The sequence below is a fragment of the Ostrea edulis genome, chromosome 1, assembly GCF_947568905.1.
Source record: "Ostrea edulis chromosome 1, xbOstEdul1.1, whole genome shotgun sequence".
NCBI lineage: Eukaryota > Metazoa > Mollusca > Bivalvia > Ostreida > Ostreidae > Ostrea > Ostrea edulis.
In genome coordinates, this window is record NC_079164.1 from 108878245 (window position 1) to 108894152 (window position 15908).

At 36.5% G+C, this 15908-nt stretch overlaps 1 protein-coding gene and 1 long non-coding RNA gene across 3 annotated transcripts in view; one reads left to right on the forward strand and one right to left on the reverse strand.

Moving 5' to 3' along the window:
- Positions 1–99: 99 nt before the first annotated feature.
- LOC125667373 (uncharacterized) lies at positions 100–1753 on the forward strand. The gene is made up of 3 exons (XR_008799771.1): positions 100–198; positions 756–896; positions 1561–1753. It is a non-coding gene; the product is annotated as an uncharacterized LOC125667373 (long non-coding RNA).
- A 2668-nt stretch (positions 1754–4421) lies between these two features.
- Positions 4422–15908, reverse strand: part of LOC125666609 (rotatin-like) — a 34261-nt gene continuing 22774 nt past the window's right edge. For both annotated transcript variants that reach the window (XM_056153257.1, XM_056153256.1), the window contains exons 25-45: positions 14974–15045; positions 14298–14432; positions 12710–12785; positions 12484–12612; positions 11833–11952; positions 11430–11696; positions 11107–11290; positions 10782–10807; positions 10621–10696; positions 10356–10539; positions 9727–9950; positions 8812–8952; positions 8340–8504; positions 8030–8209; positions 7666–7841; positions 7319–7445; positions 6895–7106; positions 6138–6285; positions 5563–5685; positions 5261–5364; positions 4422–4763 (exon numbers count right to left, since the gene is read on the reverse strand). In XM_056153257.1, coding sequence (XP_056009232.1) covers positions 4629–4763; positions 5261–5364; positions 5563–5685; positions 6138–6285; positions 6895–7106; positions 7319–7445; positions 7666–7841; positions 8030–8209; positions 8340–8504; positions 8812–8952; positions 9727–9950; positions 10356–10539; positions 10621–10696; positions 10782–10807; positions 11107–11290; positions 11430–11696; positions 11833–11952; positions 12484–12612; positions 12710–12785; positions 14298–14432; positions 14974–15045 — 3004 coding nt within the window. In that variant the 3' untranslated portion in view covers positions 4422–4628. The remainder of the gene's footprint in view (positions 4764–5260; positions 5365–5562; positions 5686–6137; positions 6286–6894; positions 7107–7318; positions 7446–7665; positions 7842–8029; positions 8210–8339; positions 8505–8811; positions 8953–9726; positions 9951–10355; positions 10540–10620; positions 10697–10781; positions 10808–11106; positions 11291–11429; positions 11697–11832; positions 11953–12483; positions 12613–12709; positions 12786–14297; positions 14433–14973; positions 15046–15908) is intronic.

Genomic DNA, 15908 nt, shown 5'->3' on the forward strand with positions numbered 1-15908 from the left:
TTTTAAAGAGACAATAAATTTGTTAACTTAGAATTGGAAAGTAAGAAATTGGTTCATAATGATACTTTAACATAAAAATTTATACACAACTAACACGGCTACCCATGTCCTAAATCATAATGTATCGGTTATGCAAGAAAATTCGTTTGGAGTGTTTCCGGTTATGAGTTAAAAGAGAACAACACGCCGTTTCGACAGGTAGGTTGATCTGAGTTTTTCTTGTTTATGATAATTTAACCATTGTTGACGAAAATCGGGGAATGTAGTCAGCTGTAGAAATGATTAAAGTACACGAAATAACCACAATTACCCATATCTAAAGCGGCAAGACGACACGAGATGATTTTCCGAGAGGATCCAAACGGGTCAGGTAATGCTTTAGGGGATAAGTTATGATTTAATGGATTAGTTAAGATTTAGAGGAAAATTTGGTTAATACACACCCCGCTGATAGATACAGTAGTATTTCACACCTGAATGAGTTTGTATTACATGACGTAATTTAGATTAGTATGTACGATTCTGGATCTGCAATAACCATTAATGCATGACTTAGGATTTATTGAAATTATTTTTTTTTTTTTATTTGTAACGAAGGTATTTGAAAAATATTAGTCGTGTTAGGGAAAAAAATATTGATACCGTTTTCGATTTGCGAATTCACCTCTACCCTTTCCCATGCAAAAAAATGTATAAGCTTTAGATATTTTTCTTCAATGTACATGCGTTGTACTCGTATATGTATATTTATTCAGGAACATATTCACCAAAACTAAATAAAGATGCTGCTTATCCGGAACCAAAGACGTAGCAATCAAGGCTAGACCTAGATAGTATGTCAACTGTATGTATAGTAGGTGCAGAGAATTGAAGAAGATAGAGTGTATTATTCTAAGGTGTGTATAAGCAACTTATTTATGACTATGTAGAAAATTAACGGATTATGTAAATGTCGAATACTTATGCATGACGTTTAATTGTCAAATACTTAGGTAAGGCTTATGCTTTCTTGATGAAAGGTGAAGATAACGAACAGTGACCAATCTCATAACTCCTATAAGCAATACAAAATAGAGAGTTGGGCAAACACGGACCCCTGGACACACCAGAGGTGGGATTAGGTGCCTAGGAGGAGTAAGCATCCCCCGTCAATCGTCTACACCCGCCGTGAGCCCCATATCCCGATCAGTCAAATGGAGTTATCCGCAGCCAAAATCAGTGTGCCAAGAACGGTCCACCAATCGCTACATGATGTTGCACAGAATATGTTGTTACTTTGCATTTTCTGGTCTAGTACTTTACTTCAAATTCAGAACACCAAATGTTAAAGTCTATAAGGAATTAGTTCATATTAAGATATAGAAATCTATTGATTTCCTAGTAAAATGGTTAAGGGGCCATAGACCATAGTCAGATTACCTGGGGTGGGGGTGGGGATGATACACTATATACATGTAGGTGTCGATCTTGTGTCAATTTACTCTTTAGGAGGAATTTATAAGCATGGAAGCTATCATGATATGGTCTTGTGATTATGATAACGTTTTCTCTACTTCACAGGGACCATTTAGACAGAGATCGCCTTCAAAAAAATGTATTTACCGAATGCACCAAATCGACATGCCAGAGAACAACCCATCAGGCAACATGATGGTTACAGAATAAACGACTCTAAGCTGTTGCAGCCGCAGAGACTTGGACTAAACTTTGATTACATGTCAGAATCTAATGTGTAATAAAAATACTAGTTAATTTTGAGCGTGGTAGAATAATTACTAAACTAACAAAAATGGACATTCGGAATACTCCTCATCTGACCAATAATATCAAATTAGTTGTTGTCACCATTTGGCCTCTTTTGTCCGCTAACTAAATTCCACATTAGAACCACTGAATGAAAATTAACCAAACGTGGCAGAGTTCTTCCAGAATTACTGTTTCCCTAAATCAGATTCTTTAAGATGATTGTGAGAGTAGATACCCTACAAAACCTACTTCCTTCTGGAAAATTATAAAACATTGCTGTAAAACAAAGCAAACGTTTTCTCTCTAAACTGCTATTAAGGAGGTATGCTACACCAGAGAAATTTGATGTAGATGAAAAGTGGAGGATGTGTACAACAATATTTTGAAGTTGAAAATTTTCAAATTTACTTTATTTTGTCAAAAAATACAGTTTTAGTAGAAGGTAATCTGGAAAAAAATACAAAATCCCTGCTGGACTCGAACCTGCGACCTTCAGTTCAGCAGTCGGTATTCAAACCTACTGAGCTACTCGGCTAGGTATTTAAATGGAAAAGGAGAAGACAAATATTGCTGATATCGATTTTTTCATCCATGTTTTTAAAGGAAGTCAGCCATTATGACGATGTAGAGTACTACCTTAAGAAAGGTACCTGCAATTTGATACCGGTTTTTTTCTATGCAAAGAAATAACAGCCCGTAAAACATTATGCTGACACAAGCATCACTCGAAACATCCGTGTATACAAAGCGAAGTGTCTTACCTACTGTAACGTTTGCTTTGAAATGTTTTAGAAGAGAGCTTAAGAAGGGACAACTCTCAGATTGTAAAATGCTGATAAATCTGAACGGAAGTAGGTATAACCAGAGACCATACTCAAGTAATATCTCTTTAATGTTAAATACCAAACAAAAACAACAAAAGCAAAACAAGTAAGTGACCGATGTCAATAAAGCTATGTTGAATTTTCATATGCAAAGTCAGTTTCCCCTTTTAATTGATGGTAAACTTTGACGCATCCTTTATATTCACACCTGTGCTGAGTTCTTTCCATCTGTAAAATACAAAATAATACAATGAATAGTGTATGTTGTATTGGGATGGAAATGAAAACACTCGATGAATCTTTGCATAGGAACAGCTGAAGTTAGCTGTGGAAAAAACTTTAGTATAGTATCAGTACTTGTATTTTTGCATGTATTACTAACCCCCCCCCCTTGATATTTTTTTTGGGGGGGGGGGTCCAATAATTTCTCTGAAATGTGTGAATTTCCTGTCTATCTCATCCCTCTCGATTTATGTTATCGTTTCACACTTTCTGTAAGCTTTAGAGATTGGCCTTCTACCGGTATAATAAAATACAGCCACTTGTTTCATACATGAGTCCCCCCTCCTTAATAATACCACAGGCACTTGTTTCATACATCATGAGTCCCCCCTCCTTATTAAGGAGGGGGACTTGTGTATGAAACAAGTGCCTGTGGTATTATTAAGGAGGGGGGACTCATGTATGCATGAAGCAAGTGCCTGTGGCCGTGGTATTATTAAGTAGGGGGGACTCGTGTATGAAACAAGTGCCTGTGGTATAATAAGAGAAATTGCCACCAAAAAAAATATCATAAAGGGGGGGGGAGGGGGTAGTAATATCCATACTTCAGGTGCCTGTGTTTTTTTTGTAGAAAATGGGTCTAAGAAATAATTGACAAACAGTGTTCTCCGCACACAAAAAGTTTGCTTAATAAATACAGACGCAGTGTTACATGAAATACTACTTGGTTTTCAAATGTTTCCGGTACCGAGTAATATAAACTTAATCCTAGTCGCGTGACGGCTGGTTTCTTGATAAACCAGATCATTGAAAATAGCAAAAAATTGGACACTACACGTTGCTTCCCTTTTGTAATAACAAAAGATGCAGCGGGTGTGTATTAACCAACTTTTCCTCTAAATCACATCCAATTCATTAAATCATAACTTATCCCCTAAAGCATTACCTGACCCGTTTGGATAGAAATTTTGGCAAAATACAAACACCAACATCAAAAAAGTAGAATATTTTAATTTTAACTTGCACAAATCGTCCCTAGAGTGGTCAACTTATTTCGACTGGTTAGTTGATTGAGCCGATATTGACCCTGACAATCGAGAATCGTGAGAAATATTCAAAATTCGACCCCTTTTTCCTCTCGGAAAATCATCTCGTGTCGTCTTGCCGCTTTAGATATGGGTAATTGTGGTTATTTCGTGTACTTTAATCATTTCTACAGCTGACTACATTCCCCGGTTTTCGTCAACAATGGTTAAATTATCATAAACAAGAAAAACTCAGATCAACCTACCTGTCGAAACGGCGTGTTGTTCTCTTTTAACTCATAACCGGAAACACTTCAAACGAATTTTCTTGCATAACCGTTACATTATGATTTAGAACATGGGTAGCCGTGACTAAGACTTCTCCAAACAACAGGACCAATACATATCGTTTTACCATTTTTAAGTTTAATATATGAATTTTTTTTTGGTCCGTTGATAAAGGAGCTTGCCAATGGGTGACAACATGGCATTTCCATGTTTAATGTTTGAGAATGTAATTGGCTGTCCCCTTAGTTCCGCATTGTTGGAAATATAACATTTGAAACATCACAGAATTGATTTGGGGAGAAAAAACCCATAGTTGTTTAAGATTTTGTTTAAATTTATTGAGTCCAAGCATATTCACTATAATGGATGTATAAAATGATATCACAGTCAAACTTTTACTTCAGAGTACCTATATTACCAATACATGTACAAAATACTGGAAACTAAAAGTAATTGTCATTGAAGCACTGTTGCTTTAACTACTAATCAGCCATTAAAGTTTACATGTACAACTACTTCAGATTCACTCTGATACAGCTAAAACGACCGACATCAAATCTTGCACACATTTTTCTGGTGTCATTCGCATATTGTTGAGATTGGATAAAGTTTCTTGAAGTTTAGGTAATAGATTTGCGTTTTTCATCATGACTTTTGCCTGAAAGAATGAAGAAGTGTGTAAGCATGTTATTCATATTCTAAAATATCAAATACAGTGAATGAACTGGATCAACAATTGATAAAGTCGGGTCATAGAAATTTATGCCAATATTCAAAATAATACTCCCAATGCAATGTCTATATTAATCACCAAATGCATTAAAACATGGATAGTCAAAGTAAACCAAATATTTAATGTAATTCTGATTACATGTGTGTCTATAATTCTAAAATTGCAGTACACAAGCATTGAGAGAAATAAACTTTAATAGTATGACTTAGAACTGTCCTGGTGGGACTAAGAACCCCCACCCCCAGGGCACATTGGATGGTGGGAAATGGTGAATTTGTGCTCATTGAGGATAACTTGTAAAGTTATTTTAAAAGATACACTCTGGACAATTACAACATAACACTCCACTCCCCTCTAAATGGATAATATACCCATCAGTTTATCTTTGTTTGATGTACACATATCCTTCATTCTAAACTCACCTTTTGGTTATTAAACACGAGGCCCAGAAAAGCTGAGGCTGCTATTGTCTGAACCTTTACAGAATCCTTGTTCAAGCATGACAGAAGGAGAGGCAAAAGTTTGTCTACAATTTAAAAGACACAGTATACAATACACAAAAATCACATAGAACTAATCCTTAGGATAAGTACACAGTATACAATACACAAAAATCACATAGAACTAATCCTTAGGATAAGTACACAGTATACAATACACAAAAATCACACAGAAAGAACTTATCGTTAGGTTATGTCAGGAGGATGAAATCTTGGTTATTTACCGTTTGCCAATAGTTTTGGTTTGCTACTGCAGTGACAGCACATGTTCCTGATGATCAGCACTGAGTATTCCAATGTGACTCCATTCCCACAGTCCACAAAGTCCAGCAACAGGTCCACTGAGTCTGAAAGGATTAGGGTTAGAAATCATGTATTAAATCATAAAGTCATTTAGCAGGTCATAGTGTGGTCAATACAAATATAACACCCAAATACCATATAGAAGACCTCTGTGTTGAGATTCAACCTAATATAAATGTTGACCATTTTTGGAGATAATCAGATAGCTATGTACTTATTCGTGTATAAAGGCAGTGAAAATGTGACCAATATCTATTTTCTAGGGAGATTTGAGAAAACATGGTGCAAACACCAGCTTCACTCTTCATGAATACAAACTTTCAATTTATTTCATTTCATAAATTACAGTAGTGATATTGGGGAGTCATATGAGTAAAAGAAAATAGATCATAAAATCTCCTTTTTTGTAATTTATTGGGGTCCACATTCTTGAGCTCTGCTTTAATACTATGAAAGTCATGATTGCACTTCATTATGGTAATATAAATATACATACCCCCAGTTTTCAGAATCATTTGCTGGCCCTCAGTGGAGAAAGACAGATTGACCATCAGTTCCAACCAGTAGGTTTCTAGGTTCTTATGCTGTTTATTTTTCTTCTTTTTCTTTGGATTTAGCTCCGTAAATTCTTTGAAGAAGTTGCTCTAAAAAACAAACCATGATGTGCAAGTTTCCCTATCTACTACCAGGACATGGTTTGGTACAGTTTCCCTATCTACTACAAGGACATGGTTTGGTACAGTTTCCCTATCTACTACAAGGACATGGTTTGGTACAGTTTCCCTAACTACTACCAGGTTTGGTACAGTTTCTTTTATGGTAAACTATTAACTTTTCCGTTCAATCTTCACCACTGAACATTGGTAAAACTGTATTTCTGTGTTTGTTTAGCACTGACAAAACAAAACCCAACTAGTGAGTACGCATGGCAACATGTGACATCACACAGAACTACGTGTACAACATGTGACATCACACAGAACTACGTGTACACCATGTGACATCACACAGAACTACGTGTACACCATGTGACATCACACAGAACTACGTGTACAACATGTGACATCACACAGAACTACGTGTACAACATGTGACATCACACAGAACTACGTGTACATGCAGGTCTTTACTTCTCTGAATTTACTACATGTATGTATTACCTTCACAATTTGTAAAATCCCAATTCTCTAAATAACGAGAAAATACTTAATTTGCGTCTTGACATTAAGAGACTCTTCACTGTTCTGTCCTACCTTGAACATGATATTTCTGCACTCAGATGACAGACAGAGTGTGGCCAATAGTCCATACAAAGCCTTCAATAGTGGCTCTCTGATGCCCTCTTTGCCTGCCAACTTCAGAAGACAGTGGATGATGGAGTTAGTGCCCAACTGCTGGGAGGTGGATCTCACATTTTGTGTGGTGGATGTAGAGGATGGAGAGGTGTATGCCAAAGAACTTGTGGCTGAAAAATTAAAATGATTACAATTACAAATTGTTTAATTTTCATGATATTACTCGCTATCTTACTCCAATAATTGTTTAAAACCACCAAAGGGATTTCTACAGTACAATCATCTCTCTCTCTCCAAAATGAAACATTAAAAGCCATCACGACAATTTATCATGTACTTGTCTCTCAGAGACTGCTACTTCTATACTGTGATTTAACCATACCAGTAAGACATTTGGCAGCATAAGTAGATAACAGTGAAACGGTAGAAAGCATTAGTTGTGGCTCCATTTGACACCACGGCCAAATTTTGTGAATTACACTAGGCAGACATGAATGGTAGCAAGCCATCTGAAATTTACAAAAACAAAAAAACTAGCAAGATGATTAGGCACAAAGTACAAAATATTAGGAATTGTAAAGATTTTTTAAGGTACAAGATTTTAAAGAACATCTTAAATTATCAATTTACGATTTCATCTGCAAATTGATTATGGATAACATTTAGGGTTTGAAAGATGTTTCTCTGAAATGGCTTGAGTAAATGTAACAGTAACAAATCACTACTCACTTTGGCATCTTCATTCATAAACAGGAGATTTCTCAGAACATCAAATGTGATGATGAGGTCCTGGACTAGTGAGTCTTCTTTCTTTTTTGCAGTAGATTTTCCCAATTGCAGGGCTTCAAGATTCATTTTGGAATGCAGCTGTTTGATATTTTCTATTGTGGTCTCCACAAAGCCAACTGAAAAGGTAACAATTTCACTCCAAAAAAAAGTAAAACCACTTGTTTCATTTCTTATTTGTCCTCTGTCAGCAAACAGAAAATAACAGAAAACATCTTTTGATAGGCAGGCAAACGAAGAGCATTTGAATTGTTAAATTTTTAATGTAAAAAAAAATAAAGAGAATATTAATATCCTGATGTCTTACTTTCCAAAGCAACAGATTTGGCACTTTGACTGACAGCCAGGAGGTTTCTAAGCGCTGATGCAGCATGAAGCCTCTCCATGCTTCGGTGATCAGAGGAGCGTACTACTGACTGCTCATACACTGGTATGAGGGACTTACACAGATGGTAGCCAGGACTATTTTCACATTTCTCATCATTTCCTACAAAGCACAAAATGGGGATTTTCTTTTTCTTTAAAAATGTAATATATTTAATACAACATATTAACATACACATAAATAATATTTTAATCATTATGTGAATGAAATTGGACGTAGAACCAATGATCACCTGTGCCAGAATCCAGAAGCTCTCTGATTGAACAGACAGAGAGATCAGGTTGTCTCCCCTGAAGTTTTCCCTCTTCACTGAACAATATGGAGAGAAACTGCAGACATTTGGAGAATAACTCATGATCATAGTCCAGTCGCTTTGTAATGATGTTACACATATTTTCTGAAAGGTAAAATTGGCTAGATGTATTGACAAACCATTTACAAAACTTTTAATAATGAAAAATTCCAACTTTCTTCAGTCTAAATACATGTATAGAAAATTATATAACATCTGTCAAATCAAACACATAATCATTATGTACAAGTTTTGATTGATAACCCAGCATACTCTTTATTACTGTGCAGTTACACTAGTAATACCACAAAGATGGTGCCAGAGAACTTTTGAAAGAAACTTCATCTGTAAATTGCAGGACTTTATGTCAATCATTACATTTTTACCATCTACATTGTATGGGAACACAAACCAGAAAAAGAGCCCCATATTTTGGGTATGGATTCTGTCACCACTGCAAGAGTTGAAGCTCCTTGGAGTTGTAAGTTTATGACAAAGAAAGACAAAACTGCCCCCCACAGTTCCTGAAGCTTTGATTCCACATCTGATGAACCTGATAAAAACAGTACAGATCCATCAATATGTGACATATAAATTCACAATAATATCGCGTAACTCTTTCACCAAGTTTTAAAAACAAAACTTTTTAAATTCAATTTTAAAATTTACACAACAGGTACATACTAAAATGCCTTAAAAGGAACAATAATATCAATTTCAATATCAATTTCTAGGTCACAGAATTTCCAATACTGTAGATTCCTAATTTTACGTGAGTACTTGATATCGAGAAATGACTCGTAGACTTCAAATCATGAGAATATGAATATGTGAATGGTCTGTTGATAAACAGTTTTACATGTATACATGAATAGGTGAGTGGTCCGTTGATAAACAGTTTTACATGTATACATGAATAGGTGAGTGGTCCGTTGATAAACAGTTTTACATGTATACATGAATAGGTGAGTGGTCCGTTGATAAACAGTTTTACATGTATACATGAATAGGTGAGTGGTCCGTTGATAAACAGTTTTACATGTATTTTAGTAACAGAAAAATAAAAATGAGTAATTTTATTTAGTGAGTGATGCTTTTTGCGAAATTACATGATAATGAATTCTTCAAGTATATTTTTGGATCTACAGTATCTAATTTATGTCAGCATCAGTACTTTTGACCTTAAATGTGACCTTTTAACTTAGCAGGTGTTGCATCTCACTATGATGATCACCATTGGTATAAAACTCTGACTCCACCTTAACAAATGCTGAACAAAGTGATCAAATGTGTCACAAAATCAGGGTAACATCATTAATAGAGCTACCTTGGAATCTAATAGTCATCAGAGCTAGGGCAGATATGATGAAGTCTTTGTTTGCGAGGATTTCCTGTCTAGTGGGAGTGTCATATACAACACAGGCCGTGAGGAGTGAGATCACGGACCGGTACATCTCCAGGAGGTCCCCAAACACCACCTCGTACTGATCATAGTTAACGTTCCCCTCCATCTCCAACATGTACGCCTCCAATAAGTTGGTGTCCACCATACTGAAAAGTGGAAACAAATTAGAAATTTTAAACAATTAAGCATCTCTGATGATATAGAAAGGGATCAACAAAATGATTTGCTAAATATCCACTGTGGGACTGACACAGGGACTGAACACTAAAACATCCCTTACAAGCATCATCTCTCAACTTTTCAAATACAGAATTTTTTTTAAGGTTGTATATTGGTTGGACTACAGCATTACATTGATTGCAATTCTCAAGAAAAGTAATGGAGAAAGATCGAAGAGAATGGAAGCTCTCTACTGCCGACCCTCATGGCTGGAAAAAATGGAGATCTGCCATGCGTGCAGCTAGCCAGATACCTGGAAGGGGGCCCACTAGTGTGCACGCAAATAAAAAGGAACCGACAACAAATATAAAGAGATTTGTAGCTTTGCTTACTTTGTCAGGATTTGCACAAAGGAGTCTTGTTTGAGACAAGTGAATGTGTCTTGAGGTGCTAGAATGACCAGGTTGCGTAATAGTTGCGAAATGGAGGCCACTAGTGAGGGTGTGGCTACACTAATGATGTCACTTCCTCCATCCCCAGCCATCAGAGTACTGCCAGAACTGTCTGCCTGTTGCACTACAATCATGCAATAAGATATAGAAATCTTTTCTCTGATATCATTGATACAGAGAAATTGTAGGATAGTATATTACATACCAGTCTGGACATTCCTTGTGCTTGCTTTCAAACTCCCCCAAGCATCTGTTCCTCCTCGGCTCCAGAATTGCTGACCCTAAAGATATTGGTTCATAAGTGAAGGAAACATTCAGGATTTAAGAAAACGATGTCAAGATTGTTTTTATTAATATAAAACTTACCTGCTGACTGACTGAAGTCAAATCAGCTGAAAAAAGAAAACATAAATCTCAATAAGACTAAATGTTGCTGATTATATACGAACAAAAGATTAGTCATAGAAAGAACTTTTGCATATTTTAATTAGGCATCTGTAGTAAGAAAATCAGACTTAGAGACCACCTGTCTCCACATGAAATGCATGCACAGCAAGTGTTATCTATGGACCTGGAGACAGACAGTAAGAGACCACTTGTTGGATTGGTAACTTTTATGTAATGGACCTGGAGACAGACAGTAAGAGACCACTTGTTGGATTGGTAACTTTTATGCTAATCTTACATGTACCTGTAGTAGACATGGTAGATTCTGAGCTAGCGGAGGACAGTTGTGATGACAGCATCACCTCTGCAGCCGAGATCTGCTGTATGACTGGCTGAGCATAGAAGTTGGTGAACACCATCAGCATCTCTTGATAGAAATGACTGTGGTGGAGTAACGCCAAGAGTGCTGTCAGTCCTACGAGAGACACCTACAATACACAAGACTCCGGTTATCAATTGGAATTCATCTGCAATTGTTCTAGCAAACTTTTAACAAGTCTCAGCCAAACAAAAATCAAAGAAATCCAATTCCTTATCTGCCAGAAATAACTGAGAAAAAAATGGAACCTTGGACTCGGTATCTGTGACTATGGGTCCCTGCCACAAATTCTGTTCCAATTCCACACTTTCACATGGCATGGATTGTGATGTCATATTGACCAACAGCAATGCTGCCTGTTGGCGAACCATGCTGCATTCTAATTGGTCCAGGAGAATACTGAAGGCCATGCCCCAGACACCACCTGGAATGTGTTTACAATTTGAAGTCACCACTGTCCTTCCAATCTCTGTTGAGGTCAAGGCTACTCCAATTCCCAATCCAGCGACTCTCACCTAGTAAAATATCACATTCAAAATCAAAGTCACCTTTTAAACAAAAAAAAGTGTCCACTCTTTTTTTAAAATGATCTTATGATATTCTTCTGTACTGAAATAAAATACAAGATATCAACTTTTTTTTTTTTTTAACCTCAGGATCCCTGTAAAACCATAGGGTCAGTAACCAGTCAAGGCCATGCTCTCCCTCTCTCTCTGTGCTGTTCTGTCCATCCGCCCTCTGCTGCACATACATCCACTGCTCAGCCCATTTCTGTATACAGTTTTAAAACTTTGTATTAAACTCATATATACATATAAATGAAATTTTGCATATCATACCAAACATTTGCTAACTACATGTATTTTATAAAATATTATTTTTAATCATTTGTAATTATTATAGCATGCTCTTGATCCTATTTAGATCAGTTTCTAAGTGATTGAAATTGTCAATATAGCATAAAAATGAAATCCAGCTTTTAAAGCGATATCAGCTGTCATTTTGGTGTCAAAAATGCTTGTTGTAAATTTCAATGAAAGAAAAAAATCAGGTTTATAAACTTTTATTATTGATATCTATTCAGAGGCTCTAAATGAAGCAAAAATTACATTATTGTATTCCCGTACAAAAATTGATTTCTATATAATGCTATATATTCAATAGAACCAAAATCTTTATTTTGATAAAATCTTAAACTTAGTTTTGATTTTATTAATGATTATGATTTAAAGTTACATACAAAAACTATCATAGCAGCACATTTTTACAACAAAATAGAACTAATATAGCTTTAAGACGAACCTTGTTTCCAACTGCTGTGGACATTTCATAAGCTAGATGTCGGAGACACAGGGTGGCTGCCTTCGTGACCCCCTTCCCCATGTAGGACATGGATGTCCCTCCGCGCCCGATGTGGAAAGCCGACACAACCTGTTTCAAAAGACATCAAAATTACCATTAAATCCTTGATTTTTAACACCGATTATTTCTGTAGATTAGCACCGAGTGTGAACAATTTCAGGTGTACCTCTAACAGACAGCCCAGTAGTTGATTACACAGTGTACCACACTCCAGTTCTGTGCTCTCTGTGCTCCATCCCGGTCTGTAAAAATATCAGAAAAATATATCACATCATATAAAATTTACGTGGATATTTGTTTAAAGAAAAACATTGATTATATAATGGTACATTCAAGGGTTTTTTCAAAGTCAATTTGTAATATCACTCCTTCATTATGTCACTTGTACTTCATCTAATAAACCACAAGTCATTGATAGTTAGAACAGTTCCCTCTGTGGGAGGAGCTTGGTAGTGACTACAACATTTCTGTGGGAGGAGCTTGGTAGTGACTAAACATTTCTGTGGGAGGAGCTTGGTAGTGACTACACATTTCTGTGGGAGGAGCTTGCCAGTGACTAAAGAATCTTCTGTGGGAGGAGCTTGGTAGTGACTAAACATTTCTGTGGGAGGAGCTTGCTAGTGACTACACATTTCTGTGGGAGGAGCTTGCTAGTGACTACAGAATCTTCTGTGGGAGGAGCTTGGTAGTGACTACAGATTTTTCTCTGGGAGGAGCTTGGTAGTGACTACACAATCTTCTGTGGGAGGAGCTTGCTAGTGACTACAGAATCTTCTGTGGGAGGAGCTTGGAAGTGACTACAGAATCTTCTGTGGGAGGAGCTTGTAGCCATTTTGCATCTTTTGTTCTAGCAGCTTAGTATTCTACAGTGCACCATATATGCACCTCATATAGGGAAATCCTGCATTATGCACCTCATGTAGGGAATTCCTGCATTATGCACCTCACGTCGGGAATTCCAGTATTATGCACTTCATGTAGGGAATTCCTGCATTATGTACCTCAAGTAGGGAATTCCGGCATTATGTACCTCATGTAGGGAATTCCTGCAATATGCACCTCAAGTAGGGAATTCCTGCATTATGCACCTCATATAGGGAATTCAGGCATTATGCACCTCATGTAGGGAATTCTGGCATTATGCACCTCATATAGGGAATTCCGGCATTATGCACCTCATGTAGGGAATTCCGGCATTATGCACCTCATGTAGGGAATTCCGGCATTATGCACCTCATGTAGGGAATTCAGGCATAATGCACCTCAAGTAAGGAATTCCGGCATTATGCACCTCAAGTAGGGAATTCCAGCATTATTCACCTCATGTGGGGAATTTCAGCATTGAAAAAAGTAATGTTTTGGACTATGATGTCATGAAGCCATGCACCATGTTACCATGCAAAAGATTGGCAAGTTTACAAATGGACGGACTACAGACAACATGTGATCGAAAGCTCACCTAAGCTTATAGCTCAGGTAAGCAAGAAACTTTTAAGTAACACCATTTAAACATTTCATAATTCTCAGTTCTAGTGAACATGTCAATATAAGATAAATGTGATTTTGTTCCTCCCATTTTGCTCCTTTTTTCTTTACAGTGACTTACTCCCACGTGAATACATCTGTATACCTGTATACATCTCCTGTTACTGAATCATTTTTTCCCCCAGTAGAATTCTTTATTAACAAACAGGTTCATCTGGTATGAGAATTATCAATATGGTATATCAAACTTGTCTAAAGCAGTACAATACCTGGCAGTGATGTGCATGAGACACAGAAGAGTTCCCTCAAGTGAAGCCAGATTATAGAAATGAGGGGCATCTGTGACATTTAGGCGCTGCAGTAACTGATGACAAAGGTCCCCTCGAAGCTGCTGAAACTTTAGTCTATAACACAAAAGAACCAGTATTTGTAAGACATATATGCTTCCTTTACTCAAATCAAAATTAATGTATGAAAAAAAAAGTTATGACCTAAAAACCAGTACGAGTCACCTATTGGTAAGGATTAATTTGTACACATAGTGCGATAACTACTGGGTAGGTCAAGGGTTCTCTAGTAGTTATTAGTCAGGCACACAGTAACATCTACTAGTCTGACTGATAACTACTGGGAAGTCAGGGGTTCTCTAGTAGTTATCAGTCAGGCACACAGTAACATCTACTAATATCAAGAGACCACCCTGTCTACAGAGTTCAAAGACTAAAACATTCAGACAGTATTGTGTACCAACATACCCACCAACATGTGCAAAGCAATATTCTCTCCACTTCCTTTCTTTTTTGGGGGGGTGGGGTGGTGGGATAAAAACACTACTATAATGATGTGGATATATAGACTTGTATGCTTACAAAAGAAAATGTGCAATGCAATATTGAGACACACTTGTCAGCAGTCTTTACTTTGAGTATGACATTAAAACTGTACCTTCTGCACAGGACGTAGGGGAGTTTACAGTTGTAGTTAGAGATGAAGGACAACAGCTCTTTGTCCAGGGTCCTGTTGAAACAGAAGCATATTATAAATTATAGACTCGAAATTGTCCAGGGTCCTGTTAAAACAGAAGCATATTATAAATTACAGACTCGAAATTGTCCGGGGTCCTGTTGAAACAGAAGCATATTATAAATTATAGACTAGAAATTGTCCAGGGTCCTGTTGAAACAGAAGCATATTATAAATTATAGACTAGAAATTGTCCAGGGTCCTGTTGAAACAGAAGCATATTATAAATTACAGACTCGAAATTGTCCAGGGTCCTGTTGAAACAGAAGCATATTATAAATTATAGACTAGAAATTGTCCAGGGTCCTGTTGAAACAGAAGCATATTATAAATTATAGACTAGAAATTGTCCAGGGTCCTGTTGAAACAGAAGCATATCATAAATTATAGACTAGAAATGGATATTCTTATCTGAAGTCTAATATAAAAATGTACCATGTAAAATAACGTATTTCTGGATAAACAATATCCAACATTATCTACCATGAGAGAAATAAAATTTGATCTTGAATTTGAAGCAATGCATCTTTGAAGCACATGGGAATTAGCATGTTATAATTAGCAGTGGGGTTATTTATTGTATAAAATACACAAAGTGTGAATACAGTCCAACATGATTAACACAGGCACACTTATTATGAATTCACACTTACAGCAAAGTGATTTTCATTCCCTGTTGTTTTAAATCATATCATGAACTCATTGGATACAACGATTTACATTTAGCACTTCACTGTAAACATCTTTTTTACTGTATACAAAGAATTCAGTCAAAATGTCATTAAATGTGTTGATGGCATACTGCATTAGTAAAAATATTATTTCCTCCGATTTCAAGAAGTTACCATGTTTAGAAA